The 12,663-nt window shown below is 46.9% G+C and overlaps 1 protein-coding gene across 1 annotated transcript in view; it reads left to right on the forward strand.

The window, feature by feature from the left end:
• Positions 1–12,169, forward strand: part of PRPF8 (pre-mRNA processing factor 8) — a 31,144-nt gene extending 18,975 nt beyond the window's left edge. The window contains exons 25-43 of the mRNA XM_024564653.3: positions 2,949–3,196; positions 3,298–3,477; positions 3,660–3,795; positions 3,911–4,080; positions 4,245–4,374; positions 4,496–4,642; positions 4,841–5,001; positions 5,290–5,481; positions 5,738–5,975; positions 6,112–6,240; positions 7,149–7,262; positions 7,344–7,517; positions 7,809–8,002; positions 8,942–9,181; positions 9,281–9,422; positions 10,960–11,100; positions 11,239–11,378; positions 11,483–11,685; positions 11,836–12,169. Of these exons, the coding sequence (XP_024420421.1) occupies positions 2,949–3,196; positions 3,298–3,477; positions 3,660–3,795; positions 3,911–4,080; positions 4,245–4,374; positions 4,496–4,642; positions 4,841–5,001; positions 5,290–5,481; positions 5,738–5,975; positions 6,112–6,240; positions 7,149–7,262; positions 7,344–7,517; positions 7,809–8,002; positions 8,942–9,181; positions 9,281–9,422; positions 10,960–11,100; positions 11,239–11,378; positions 11,483–11,685; positions 11,836–11,990 (3,234 nt within the window). The 3' untranslated portion in view covers positions 11,991–12,169. The remainder of the gene's footprint in view (positions 1–2,948; positions 3,197–3,297; positions 3,478–3,659; positions 3,796–3,910; positions 4,081–4,244; positions 4,375–4,495; positions 4,643–4,840; positions 5,002–5,289; positions 5,482–5,737; positions 5,976–6,111; positions 6,241–7,148; positions 7,263–7,343; positions 7,518–7,808; positions 8,003–8,941; positions 9,182–9,280; positions 9,423–10,959; positions 11,101–11,238; positions 11,379–11,482; positions 11,686–11,835) is intronic.
• The last annotated feature ends 494 nt before the right edge of the window (positions 12,170–12,663 follow it).

Consider the following 12,663-nt stretch of genomic DNA (forward strand, 5'->3'; position numbering starts at 1 on the left):
CATTCTTGGTAGCATTTGCATCATGTTTTAATTGTAGCTGTATTATAAACACAATACTTTGTTAACTGTTTTTGCTTTAAACAGATATTGTCTTTTATAGGAATTACAAAATGAGAAAAAATGTCTTTTACATTTTACCCACGTACTTACTATTTCTAGTGTTATCCATTACTTTATGCAGGTCCAAATTTCCATCTGGTGGTGTTTTCCTTCTGCCTAAAGAATTTCCTTTAACATTTCTTACAGTAAAGGTCTACTGGCAATGAATACACTTTGCTTTTGCTTGTCTGAAATAGGGTTTATTTTACCTTCATTTCTGTTAATGTAAACCATTATTTTCTAATGCAGTTTTACAGTGTTATTAATCCCATCAGCGTGTTGCCCTGGCTGGTGTGGCTCAGTGGATTGAGGACTGCCCTAGGAACCAAAAGGTTGCCAGTTCAATTCCCAGTCAGGATGCGTGCCTGTGTTGCTGGCCAGGTCTCCAGATGGGGGCATGGGAGATACAGCTGATTGATGTTTCTTTCACACATCAATGTTTCTCTTTCTCCCTCCCTTCCCCTCTCTCTCAAAATAAAGAAATAAAAATTTTTTAAAAAGAAAATCAAATCCCATCAGTGTATTTTTAAAATTTCAGAGAGTATAATTTTTATCTCTAGAAGCTCTAGTTGAATCTTTAACATCTTCTGTTTCTCTCATTATGTTCATGTTTTTCTTAAAATACTCAAGCATAATTACAAGATTTTTTTAGATTAGTATTTTTATTTTTTTATCCTCCCCTGAGGACATTCTTACTGATTTGAGAGAGAGGGAGAAACATCAGTGCCAGAAAGAAGCATGGATCAGTTGCCTGCCTTTCATACAGGCCCTGACCAGGGACAAAACCCACACGCACACTAGGCATGTGCCCTGACCAGGAATCAAACTTGCGACCTTTCTGTTTATAGGAAGATGCTGCAACCAACTGAGCCACACTGGCCAGGGCTACAAGGTTTTTTTGATAGTTTCAGAGGTGCTTGTGTGCTAATCCCATCATCTATTGTTTCTAGGTGTTTCTGTTGATTGATTTTTTTCTGGTTATTTCTACTTTGTATTCCATGGTAATTTGAGTTCATGTTAGAAATTGTGAATTTTATATAATTGATTTATGGGATTTGTTATATTCCTTTAAAGGGTACAGTTTAGTAATTTGTGGATTACTAAAGGTTGGTCCTTTGGAGGCTTGCTTTAATGAAGCTTGGTTGTGGCCAATCCAAAGCACCTGTTGTCTGAGGCTAATTTACTTACACTATTAAGTTGATAACTTTCTGGGGACTCTACCCAGTTCCCATGTAGTATAAGGTCTCTTTGCTGTGGCTGGTGGGGACACAAACTTGCTAGCATTGTGTGAGCTGGGGGACTTGTTCAGCTTACTGATCTCTGGTGGTTCTTTCTCTGACCTGGGAGGTTTACAACATACAGATTGGGACTCAGTCAAAAACTAGGGATCCCTTCATGGATCTCCAGAGATCTCTTTTTGTGTACTTTTCTTCTTCGCAGGACTTCTACCCCATAATTTCTAGCTGCTTTGGCCTCCGGAACTCTAATCTCGGTCTCCAATTCAGTGAGACTGTTGGGCTTTGTTTTCCTTACCCCTCCATGTTTGTGCTGCAGCTTGGAAATTGCCACTAGGCAGTACGCTGGGGCTCACTTCATTCGTTTCCCCTTTCTCGAGGTCTTAGCTGTGCTGCCTGTTTGCCGGTTTTCTGAAAATACTGTTTATATATCTTGTTTAGTTTTCTAGTTGTTTACAGTGGGAAGGCAGTTTCTGTAGCCCCATTAGTTCTTATTGCCTCTTAGAGAATATTTTCATAATTTTTTTTCATCCCTTCTTCCCCTACCCACCCTGGGATTATGTACTGTAGTTGGTGTTATTTTTAACAATGTTTTATTGGTGAAATTCACACTTTTCAGTATATTCATAAAAATTGTACAGGCATCACCACTGGCTAGTTCCAGAACCTTTCATCAACCCAAAAAGAAACTATACCTGTTAGCAATCACTCACTTCCTGTTGTTCCCCGTTCCAGCCCCTAGCAACCACTAATCTACTTTCTGTCTCTCTGGATTTGTCTGTTCTGGTGATTTCATAGAAATGGAATCATGTAACACATGTGACCTTTTTTGTCTGGCCTCTTTCACTTAGCATAATGTTTGCAAGATTCATGGTTTAGCATATATCGGTACTTAAGTCCTTCTCGTGACTGAGTAGTAGTCTGTCGTATGGATATACTGCATTTTGTGTATCCACTTGTCAGTGGATAGATATTTGGGGTTCCCCCCCACTTTTTGAGTATTAGGAATAACGCTTCTATGAAATTTGTGTACACATTTTTGTGTGGACATATGTTTTCATTTCTTTGGGGTATATACCTATGAATAGAATTTCTGGGTTATATGGTAACTCTGTTTTAACTGAGGAATTGCTGGACTTTTTTTTTTTTTTTTTTTTTTAAGATTTTACTTATTTATTTTTAGAGAAAGCCGAAGGGAGGGAGAAAGAGAGACTGGGGACCAGGCCACAACCCAGGCGTGTACTCTTACTGGGAATCGAACTAGAGACCTTTAGCTTTCCTGGATGACGCTCAACCAACTGAGCTGTGCTGCTCAGGGCTGCCAGACTGTCTCTCAAAGTGGCTTTATCATTTCACATTCCTACCAGTAGTGTATGAGAGTTCCATTTTCTCTACACTCTTGCTAACGCTTGTCACTGTCTTATAGCCACTCCAGTGGGTGTTAAGCAGTATCTCCCAGTGGTTTTGATTTATACGTGCTTCCCTAATGACTTTGAGTTGAAATCTTTCTTGAGAATTAGGGACAGTATAACTAACTTGATTAAGTAGCCTGTCGTCCCCCTGCACCCCACCCACTGGCTCATCTGTAATGTACTTCTTTCCCACTACCTTCAGATCGTGAATAAGTGGAACACGGCTCTTATTGGCCTTATGACATACTTCCGGGAAGCTGTGGTGAACACCCAGGAGCTCCTGGACTTGCTGGTGAAGTGTGAGAACAAGATCCAGACACGTATCAAGATTGGCCTCAACTCCAAGATGCCAAGTCGGTTCCCCCCTGTTGTGTTCTACACCCCTAAAGAGCTGGGTGGACTCGGCATGCTCTCAATGGGCCATGTGCTTATCCCCCAGTCTGACCTCAGGTAGGACTTGGTTGAAAATCTTGTCAGACCCTGAGGGCAGGGTATGTTTCTTAACTTTTAGACTTTATTTTTATTCTGATCTTGGTTGTGCCCCAAAACAGGTGGTCCAAGCAGACAGACGTAGGTATCACACACTTTCGTTCAGGCATGAGCCATGAAGAAGACCAGCTGATTCCCAACTTGTACCGCTACATACAGCCATGGGAGAGTGAGTTCATTGATTCTCAGCGTGTCTGGGCTGAGTATGCACTCAAGAGACAAGAGGCCATTGCTCAGAACAGGTGGGCATCCAGGAAGACATGGCAGTCTTGTGGGGGTGGGGGTGACCTTTGTGCCCTGTATGACATCTTCTTATGGAGATAAGAAAGTAGGCTGTACATGTGACCGTGTTTATCCTTGGTAGGAGGCATGCTGAACTCTTCACATGGGCACATACTTGACTTTGATCTTTTTTCTTTGGCAGACGGCTGACGTTAGAAGATCTGGAAGATTCATGGGATCGAGGCATTCCTCGAATCAACACCCTCTTCCAGAAGGACCGGCACACACTGGCTTATGATAAGGGCTGGCGTGTTCGAACTGACTTTAAGCAGTACCAGGTACATGGAGGGGATGATGGAGAAATCTTCCCTGGATGGAGAGACTCCATGGCCATGCTGGGAACCTGGGGCCGTAAGCACCTAGAAGCTCAACCATACTTTCCTTTCCATCTAGGTTTTGAAGCAGAACCCTTTCTGGTGGACACACCAGCGGCATGATGGAAAGCTCTGGAACCTGAACAACTACCGTACAGATATGATCCAGGCCCTGGGTGGTGTGGAGGGCATTCTGGAACACACACTCTTCAAGGGCACTTACTTTCCTACCTGGGAGGGGCTTTTCTGGTGAGGATTTTCTTCTCCCTTTACAGTGACCTGTTACAGCTCTCTGAGCTCATCCCTGGTGTGCTGTTGTTCTGCTGTGGTGTGTTCCAGACAGCCACCCCCAGGAGGTCAACAGCGCTCTGGGAAATAGCACATCACCTTACCTGGTCTCTTCTGCTTTGCAGGGAGAAGGCCAGTGGCTTTGAGGAGTCTATGAAGTGGAAGAAGCTAACTAATGCTCAGCGATCAGGATTGAACCAGATTCCCAATCGTAGATTCACCCTCTGGTGGTCTCCAACCATCAACCGAGCCAATGTGAGTGTGATTGGTAGACTTGGGAGATCAGAAGCTAAAAAATTAGTGTTTCTACATCCTTAATTAGGTCCTGAGAACCAAAGTCTCTTGATCTCTAGCATCACTTTCTTTTTCCTGACAGGTGTATGTAGGCTTTCAGGTGCAGCTGGACCTGACAGGTATCTTCATGCACGGCAAGATCCCCACACTGAAGATCTCTCTCATCCAGATCTTCCGAGCTCACTTGTGGCAGAAGATCCACGAGAGCATCGTTATGGATCTGTGTCAGGTGGGCTAGAATTGAGGGCAGAGGAGGCTGTGAAAAGTCAGGTCACCATGCTGATTTGGGTGTGGGAAATCTACCCTGGAAGCTCTTAGGACAAGTCTTCTATTGTGGCACCATGTGCCACATTATCTTAAGTTCTATAAGCCTGTATTCTAAGTGGGCTTCCATAGCCAGTCATAACCCTTCCACCTTTGCCTCCAGGTGTTTGATCAGGAACTGGATGCACTGGAAATTGAGACGGTACAAAAGGAGACAATCCACCCCCGAAAGTCCTATAAAATGAACTCTTCCTGTGCAGACATCCTGCTCTTTGCGTCCTATAAGTGGAATGTTTCCCGGCCCTCATTGCTGGCAGACTCCAAGTAAGTGCCCTATGACCCAGCCTTAGGCATCCAGGAACCTGTTTTCCTGTTCTTCTACTGGTACTATAGGAATTGTCCCTGCCAGCCTCTTTTTCTGACTTGGAGCCAGTGCTACCCCCTGCATCCTCTGGACCTCCTCAGCCAAGTGTGCTGATTCTCTAGGGAGTCTTGCTGATTCGAAACAGGCAGAGGGCTTGGTTTTAAGATTTGGATGTAGTGATTGAGAGATGTAGTGACTGTGTTGGTGGCTTTCTTGGAAGCCTGGATCCTGGCCCCTCTCCTTCTCAGGGATGTGATGGACAGCACCACCACTCAGAAGTATTGGATTGACATCCAGTTGCGCTGGGGGGACTATGATTCTCATGACATTGAGCGCTACGCCCGGGCCAAGTTCTTGGACTACACCACAGACAACATGAGTATCTACCCTTCACCCACGGGTGTGCTTATTGCCATTGACCTGGCCTATAACCTGCACAGGTAAGGCGGGGCTCAGAAGCATGTATTTTCCGTCAGCCCCACACTTTAACATACACAAGTTTTAGTAGGCCCAGGTGAGGTGAGGTTTTGCTCTTTCCTCTTCTGGGTCACTGACTGTTGCTTCCCTGCCTCTGTGGATATGAGCAGACACTTACTAGCCTCACCAACAATCTTCCTCCTCTGTAGAGTTGCGGTTTGCCTTGTTCCCGAGGCTGCCAGCCTTGTCTAACTTTTCTTGCCTCTTCTACCTTCACAGTGCCTATGGAAACTGGTTTCCAGGCAGCAAGCCTCTCATACAGCAGGCCATGGCCAAGATCATGAAGGCAAACCCTGCCTTGTATGTGTTACGTGAACGGATTCGCAAGGGGCTGCAGCTGTATTCATCTGAGCCCACCGAGCCCTATCTGTCTTCGCAGAACTATGGCGAACTTTTCTCCAACCAGATTATTTGGTTTGTGGATGACACTAATGTCTACAGAGTGACTATTCACAAGGTGGGAAGGGGCACAATCCGTGTGGGGTGTGGGCCTCTAGATGCCTTTGGGGGGTGACAGGGAAAGTGTGTGCATAGTGGCATGAAGGCAGGATGGTTGTGTCTGGGCCATGCTAACTGCTTTGATCGTTCTTTAGACCTTTGAAGGGAACTTGACAACCAAGCCCATCAATGGGGCCATCTTCATCTTCAACCCACGCACAGGGCAGCTGTTTCTCAAGATAATCCACACATCTGTGTGGGCTGGACAGAAGCGCTTGGGACAGGTGAGCCGGTTAAAGGACAGAGAAGCTGCAGAAACTTGCTCTTAATCTTTGGTATGTGGTTGGGTGGGTATGGGTGAGAGAAGGAATCTCCTATTTCCCTCTGAAAGATTGAGGACATCTCATTTGAACTTGTCCTTGAATTACTTAACTTGGGAAATATTCTCCTATAGGAGGACCAAGAATGTGTGTGGTCCTTCATCACCGACTAGCTGGTCTCTCTGCTTTCTGAATCTCCTACCTCTAACCTCTCTTGAACAGGGCTACCAAAAATCATCTTTCTAAAGGGAACAAACATTCTTACAATGTCACTTTCACCAAATTTCTTCTCTATCTCAAAGCTTTTGGTTGCCCCTTACTGCTGAATTAACTCTCCTTTGGCTTCCTAGACACTTGGTATTTGACTGGGCTCTCACCAGTCCAGCCACAACTTCTATTCCTTTGTAGCATCTTCCTCTTGCAATTAGTCCAGGATCCTAGTATCCCAAAACCCTGCTGCTCCTCTCCACCTTTGTGGCTTTGCTCACATATCTACAAGAACGTCATTCAGCTGTCTCTCACAAGTTCCCAGCTGGGGACCTGGCCAGCAACCCAGGCATGTGCCTGGCGACCTTTGGGTTCGCAGGCCGGCAGTCATTCCACTGATCCACACCAGACAGGACTAGCCTTAATTTCTTTATCCCTGATATAGTGTAGTATAATCAAATGCCGGCTTGTATGAGTTTTCTATAGCCAGCTAGGTTGAAAAACCCTTTTGAGCAAGGCCATTTGAGTTTACCTCTGAAATTCCTAACATTCCATAGCAGTGCTCAATAGAAACATAGTTTGATTACTTTAAGACTAGGATCATGTGTTCTAGTTTCCCTGGGAGGGTGGAGACTAATTTTTCATTTCCTTCTCTTGCTTTTTAGTTGGCTAAGTGGAAGACGGCTGAGGAGGTGGCAGCTCTGATCCGATCTCTCCCCGTGGAGGAGCAGCCTAAGCAGATCATCGTCACCAGGAAGGGCATGCTGGACCCGCTGGAGGTGAGAAGTGGATGAGGGAGAAGAAAGGAATGCTGAGGCCTGGAGGCTCTCTTTCTGATCTTGGATTTGATCTTGTCTCAGGTGCACTTGCTGGACTTCCCCAATATCGTGATCAAAGGGTCCGAGCTCCAGCTCCCCTTCCAGGCTTGTCTCAAGGTGGAAAAGTTTGGGGACCTCATCCTGAAAGCCACTGAGCCCCAGATGGTTCTCTTTAACCTCTATGATGACTGGCTCAAGACTATCTCATCGTACACGGTATGAAGTCACCTCACGAAGAGGGTCACTGTAAGAGGAGTGGGTTTGAGGCCACGAGAATATCTAGTGCCTTGGCTTTAACCACAGGCCGCTGTGGGGGCCATTTTCACATGTTCAGCCTGTGGACAGCAACTCTGTGCTCTGCATATCAAGTTGACTCATGCTGAGGGGGTAGGGGATAGCACCTTAGAATTTGAAATCAATTCCTGGGTTCCCTGAAAGAATGGTACAAGGTAGGGGGAGGAACATCAAGTGGCTGGCCTCCCCACACGCTGCCTCATCTCTTCCCAGGCTTTCTCCCGCCTCATCTTGATTCTGCGTGCCCTGCATGTGAACAATGACCGGGCGAAGGTGATCCTGAAGCCAGACAAGACCACTATCACAGAGCCACACCACATCTGGCCCACTCTGACTGACGAGGAATGGATTAAGGTGGAGGTGCAGCTCAAGGATCTTATCTTGGCTGACTATGGCAAGAAAAACAAGTGAGTGGGGCAGTGGGGAGAGAACTGCAAGGTCCAAAAAGGGTGAAATGAGTGGCTCAGTGTATAGTTTCTGGGGGTTTTTTGAAACATTTAGGCTCAGACATTTCTCAAGAAATTGTCCTGGGTGATGCCTGTAGAAGAAAGGAAGGCAGTGTCTTCAAATAGTGAAGGAAGTGGCTGTGTTTTGGGGCTTCATGTTGACTTTTGGGCGTTGTCTTAGCAGAGGCACTGTTGCCATTTTGAGCAGGGTGTTTCTTCACTGTCCATATAAAACGTTTTAATATCCCCGACCCTGAGGTACCACTGCCAAGGGCACACGCATCCCCTTCTTCCTTCTCCTTCCCTGTGACCGTGGGAACCAGGTGCCCATAGGTTTCCAGATATCTGGTATGTTGACAGTACCAACTCTGAGAACATGTTTTAGGGTTTCTGTTTTCAAAAACTGCTGTGCAAGGGCACTTTTTTTAATTTTAGAGAGAGGGGAAGGTGGGGAGAAAAGGAGAAAAACATCAATGTGCAAGAGATACACATGGATTGGTTGCCTCTTGCACACCCCAACCAGGGACCTGGCCAGCAACCCAGGCATGTGCCCTGACCAGGAATCGAACCAGCGGCCTTTTGGTTCTCAGGCTGGTGCTCAATCTACTGAGCCACACCAGCCAGGGCACTAGGGCACTTTTTATTGAGGAAAAGTGGGAGGTACGGATGCTGAGCTGGTTTGCGCGTGGCTGAAAGGTGTTACGCACAGGGCATTCTAGGACGTGGTGATTCTTACCAACATTAGTATATCTCCACTTCACACTTCCTTTACAAGTGTCACTTGAGGATTGTCTAGGGTAACACGGGCTCCCCTGTACCACCAAGTGACATTCTTGCCATTGAGGCTTAAGTGACCAAGGGGAAGGGATCATTGTGGTACAACCTACACTGTCCCCACAGTGTGAATGTGGCGTCACTGACACAATCAGAAATTCGAGACATCATCCTGGGAATGGAGATCTCAGCTCCCTCGCAGCAGCGGCAGCAGATAGCTGAGATTGAGAAGCAGACCAAGGAACAGTCACAGCTGACTGCAACACAGACGCGCACTGTTAACAAGCATGGTGATGAGATCATCACCTCCACCACCAGCAACTACGAAACCCAGACTTTTTCATCTAAAACTGAATGGAGGGTCAGGTGCTGTAAGGGGAGGGAGGGGGGAGGGATGGAAGGGCCTGCTGGTGCTACCTAAAGGTGCTTGGGTTGAGAAATGCTGACACCCCTTTCTGTTTTTAGGGCCATCTCAGCTGCCAACCTGCACCTAAGGACCAATCACATCTATGTTTCATCTGACGACATCAAGGAAACTGGTTACACCTATATCCTTCCCAAGAATGTGCTTAAGAAGTTCATCTGCATATCTGACCTTCGGGCTCAAGTGAGTGAGTGTGCTCAGCTAGGCCACGGTGTGTGCCCAGACATTCTATGCATCTAAAACTCGCCTCGGGTTTCTGGAACTGGAGGCGCTGGTCTCAGGATGCCTAGATAAGTAAATATACAAGGATAGACAAAACAGCAAGGAGGTATTTGGCCCCACCAGATATCAAAACATTATTTAGTTACGGCAATTAAGAGAATAGTATATAGTCAAACAGATTCATGTGTATATAATAAATATGGTATATCAAGTCTGTAGAATTAAGGATGACTTATAATGTTGAAATAGTTAAGAAAAAGAAATCTAGATGCCTACCTCACACTATTTACAAAAATAAAATCCAGGTGGAGTAAAGAGCTGAATGTAAAATACTAAATAAACTGTAGAGTATTAGAAGAAAATACTTACTACCTTAGTTTTGGGATAGCCCTCTTAAAGAAGACGCACAGCACAAAACCACAATCAGAATGGATGACTGGTCCTGGTTGGGTGGCTAAGTTGGTCCCGTACACCAAGAAGGTTGTGGGTTTGATTCCCGATCGGGATGCCTACAGGAGGCAACCGATCACTGTTTCTTCCTAAAATCAATAAAGTCCTCGGGTGAAGATTTTTTTTTTAATTTTTATTTATTTTTAGATAGGGGAAGGGAGGGCGAAAGAGAGGGAGAGAAACATCCATGTGTGGTTTCCTCTGTCACACACCCTCAGCTGGGGACCTGGCCTGCAACCCAGGCATGTGCCCTGACTGGGAATCGAACCAGCGACCCTTCGGTTCACAGGCCAGTACTCAATCCACTGAGCCACACCAGCTAGGGCCTTGGGGGTGAAGATTTTTTAAAAATTTAATAACTTGTGTGTGACAAGGGATCCTACAAAAGATAAACTAAAAGTGGACAGAAAATATTTGCATAACTTTGGATATAATGGATTAGGATCTAGAATAGGGAATTTTCAAAAGTTGTTTTTTAAAAAGGATAACTGTAGAAGAATGGGTAAAGAAAAGAATGTTGTTCAGGAAAGGAACTACAGATGGCAAATATGATAAGATGCTCACCTTTACTAGTAATCAGGGAAATTTATGTGTTATAAAACACCATATATGGCCTCTGGTGAATTTGGAAAGACTGTTAATATCCTGTGTGGGTGAGTTAATGGGAACACAGGTCCTCTTAACTTTGTTGATGGTAATGTTAAGTTTAAAATACCGCCTAGCGTTGGTTTTAAAGATGTGTTCCTAAGTTGCGCACTTGTGTGCTCATTTGTTTATGGATACTATTCTTAAATAATCAACTGGGGAGCCTGTGAGCAGTGCAGATTCCTGGACCCCACTCAAGAGATGCTGATGTGGTGAGTCTGAGATGGGGTCCATGTTTAACGTTGTGACCAAATGCCCCAGGTGATTCTGATGTGGTAGCTCCAACTACATTTTGAGAAACTCTGCCCTTGTTCTTGGGGAAGGGAAGCAAACACAGGGCTAACAGCCCAGCGTCTAGGCTGGTACTAAGAATCATTTTGGTTCTTGACCCCCTTGTCTACAGATTGCAGGATACCTGTATGGGGTGAGCCCCCCGGATAACCCCCAGGTGAAGGAGATCCGCTGCATTGTAATGGTACCACAGTGGGGCACCCACCAGACCGTGCACCTGCCTAGCCAGCTGCCCCAGCATGAGTACCTCAAGGTCAATGGCGGGTGTGGGAGAACGGGGGCTTCCTGCTGTCGGGGTGGGAGGGAGGGCAGGCACGCACGTTGCTCTCATCGGTGGGATTCCTGTCTGCAGATAGGGCTGTAAATAGTTGTTCACTGCTCTTGCCTGTAGGAGATGGAACCCTTAGGTTGGATTCACACTCAGCCCAATGAGTCCCCCCAGCTATCACCCCAGGATGTCACCACCCATGCCAAGATCATGGCTGACAACCCATCTTGGGATGGCGAGAAAACCATCATCATTACCTGCAGGTGGGCCTGAGCCCCCTTGGGAGGAAGCATGGTGGGATCGGCATTGCAGGCCGGGGACCAGAATGGTGGCCTAAGCTCTGACTTCATCCTCATCCCCCTTTCAGCTTCACACCAGGCTCCTGCACACTGACAGCCTACAAGCTGACGCCCAGTGGCTACGAATGGGGCCGCCAGAACACAGACAAGGGCAACAACCCCAAGGGCTACCTACCTTCGCACTACGAGAGGGTCCAGATGCTGCTGTCGGACCGCTTCCTCGGCTTCTTCATGGTCCCTGCCCAGTCCTCATGGAACTACAACTTCATGGGTGAGTGGGGCGGCACCGGGAAGTGGGGGTGGGGTTAGGCCGCCATCCCTAGAACTTGGGGCCTGGCTCTGTTTGGGAGATGGCCCAGGGACCCCAGCTGGGTGAGGCAGGTGGCCCTTGGTAACACTGGACGTTTTCATCTACCCCAAGGTGTACGGCATGATCCCAACATGAAGTATGAGCTGCAGCTGGCAAACCCCAAGGAGTTCTACCATGAGGTGCACAGGCCCTCCCACTTTCTCAACTTCGCCCTCCTGCAGGAGGGCGAGGTCTACTCCGCGGACCGGGAGGACCTCTACGCCTAGTTGTTCCCTCACGTCCTCTGCCTCAGACTCCCCAAAGGCTCTGGAGCCTTCTACCCCCACAGAGAAGCTGGTGACATTCAGCAGCTTGGCCCCCTTTTCCTGTATTTTGTGCTTGTTGTATTGTTGACTTGATGGCTTGTAATCCTGAACAGAGTATAATAAATTTTGTATAAATTGGAGTTTTTGAGGTTTTTTTCCCCTGAGCTCAAATTCTGGGTGTAGGATTGCCAGGAGGTTAGATTTGTTAACAGCAAGGTGCTGGGCTCTGCATTGAGGGGAGTGGAGGACCCCTATTCAGAGGCTATGGGGCTAACTATCCCCTAGACTCAGCGAACTTGGTGGGGGGGGTGGGGGGGATTGGGTTCTCACACTCCTACTACTTCACCACATTTGTCAGCTTTGCTCCAAAATACTTGCAAATCATCATTCCTTGCTGCCATTTCCTGAGTCTGAAAGCTTGTGGCTTGTTCCCTGCCACTGTGGTGCCCAGCCTAGCCCCTTAAGCTTTGTGTCGCTCCTGACAGGGAAATAGGCACATGGCTGGCCAGTTGGCTGCCTCTGGCCCGGGTCAGTGACAGCCCTCGCATGCCCACGTGTTTGGCAACCAAGGGGGCCCAATGACGCCAGACATGGGGGTGGAGCCTGGGTTGGGCACTGGGGAGGGCTTGACAAA

The sequence above is a fragment of the Desmodus rotundus genome, chromosome 9, assembly GCF_022682495.2.
Source record: "Desmodus rotundus isolate HL8 chromosome 9, HLdesRot8A.1, whole genome shotgun sequence".
In the NCBI taxonomy this organism is placed as follows: Eukaryota; Metazoa; Chordata; class Mammalia; order Chiroptera; family Phyllostomidae; genus Desmodus; species Desmodus rotundus.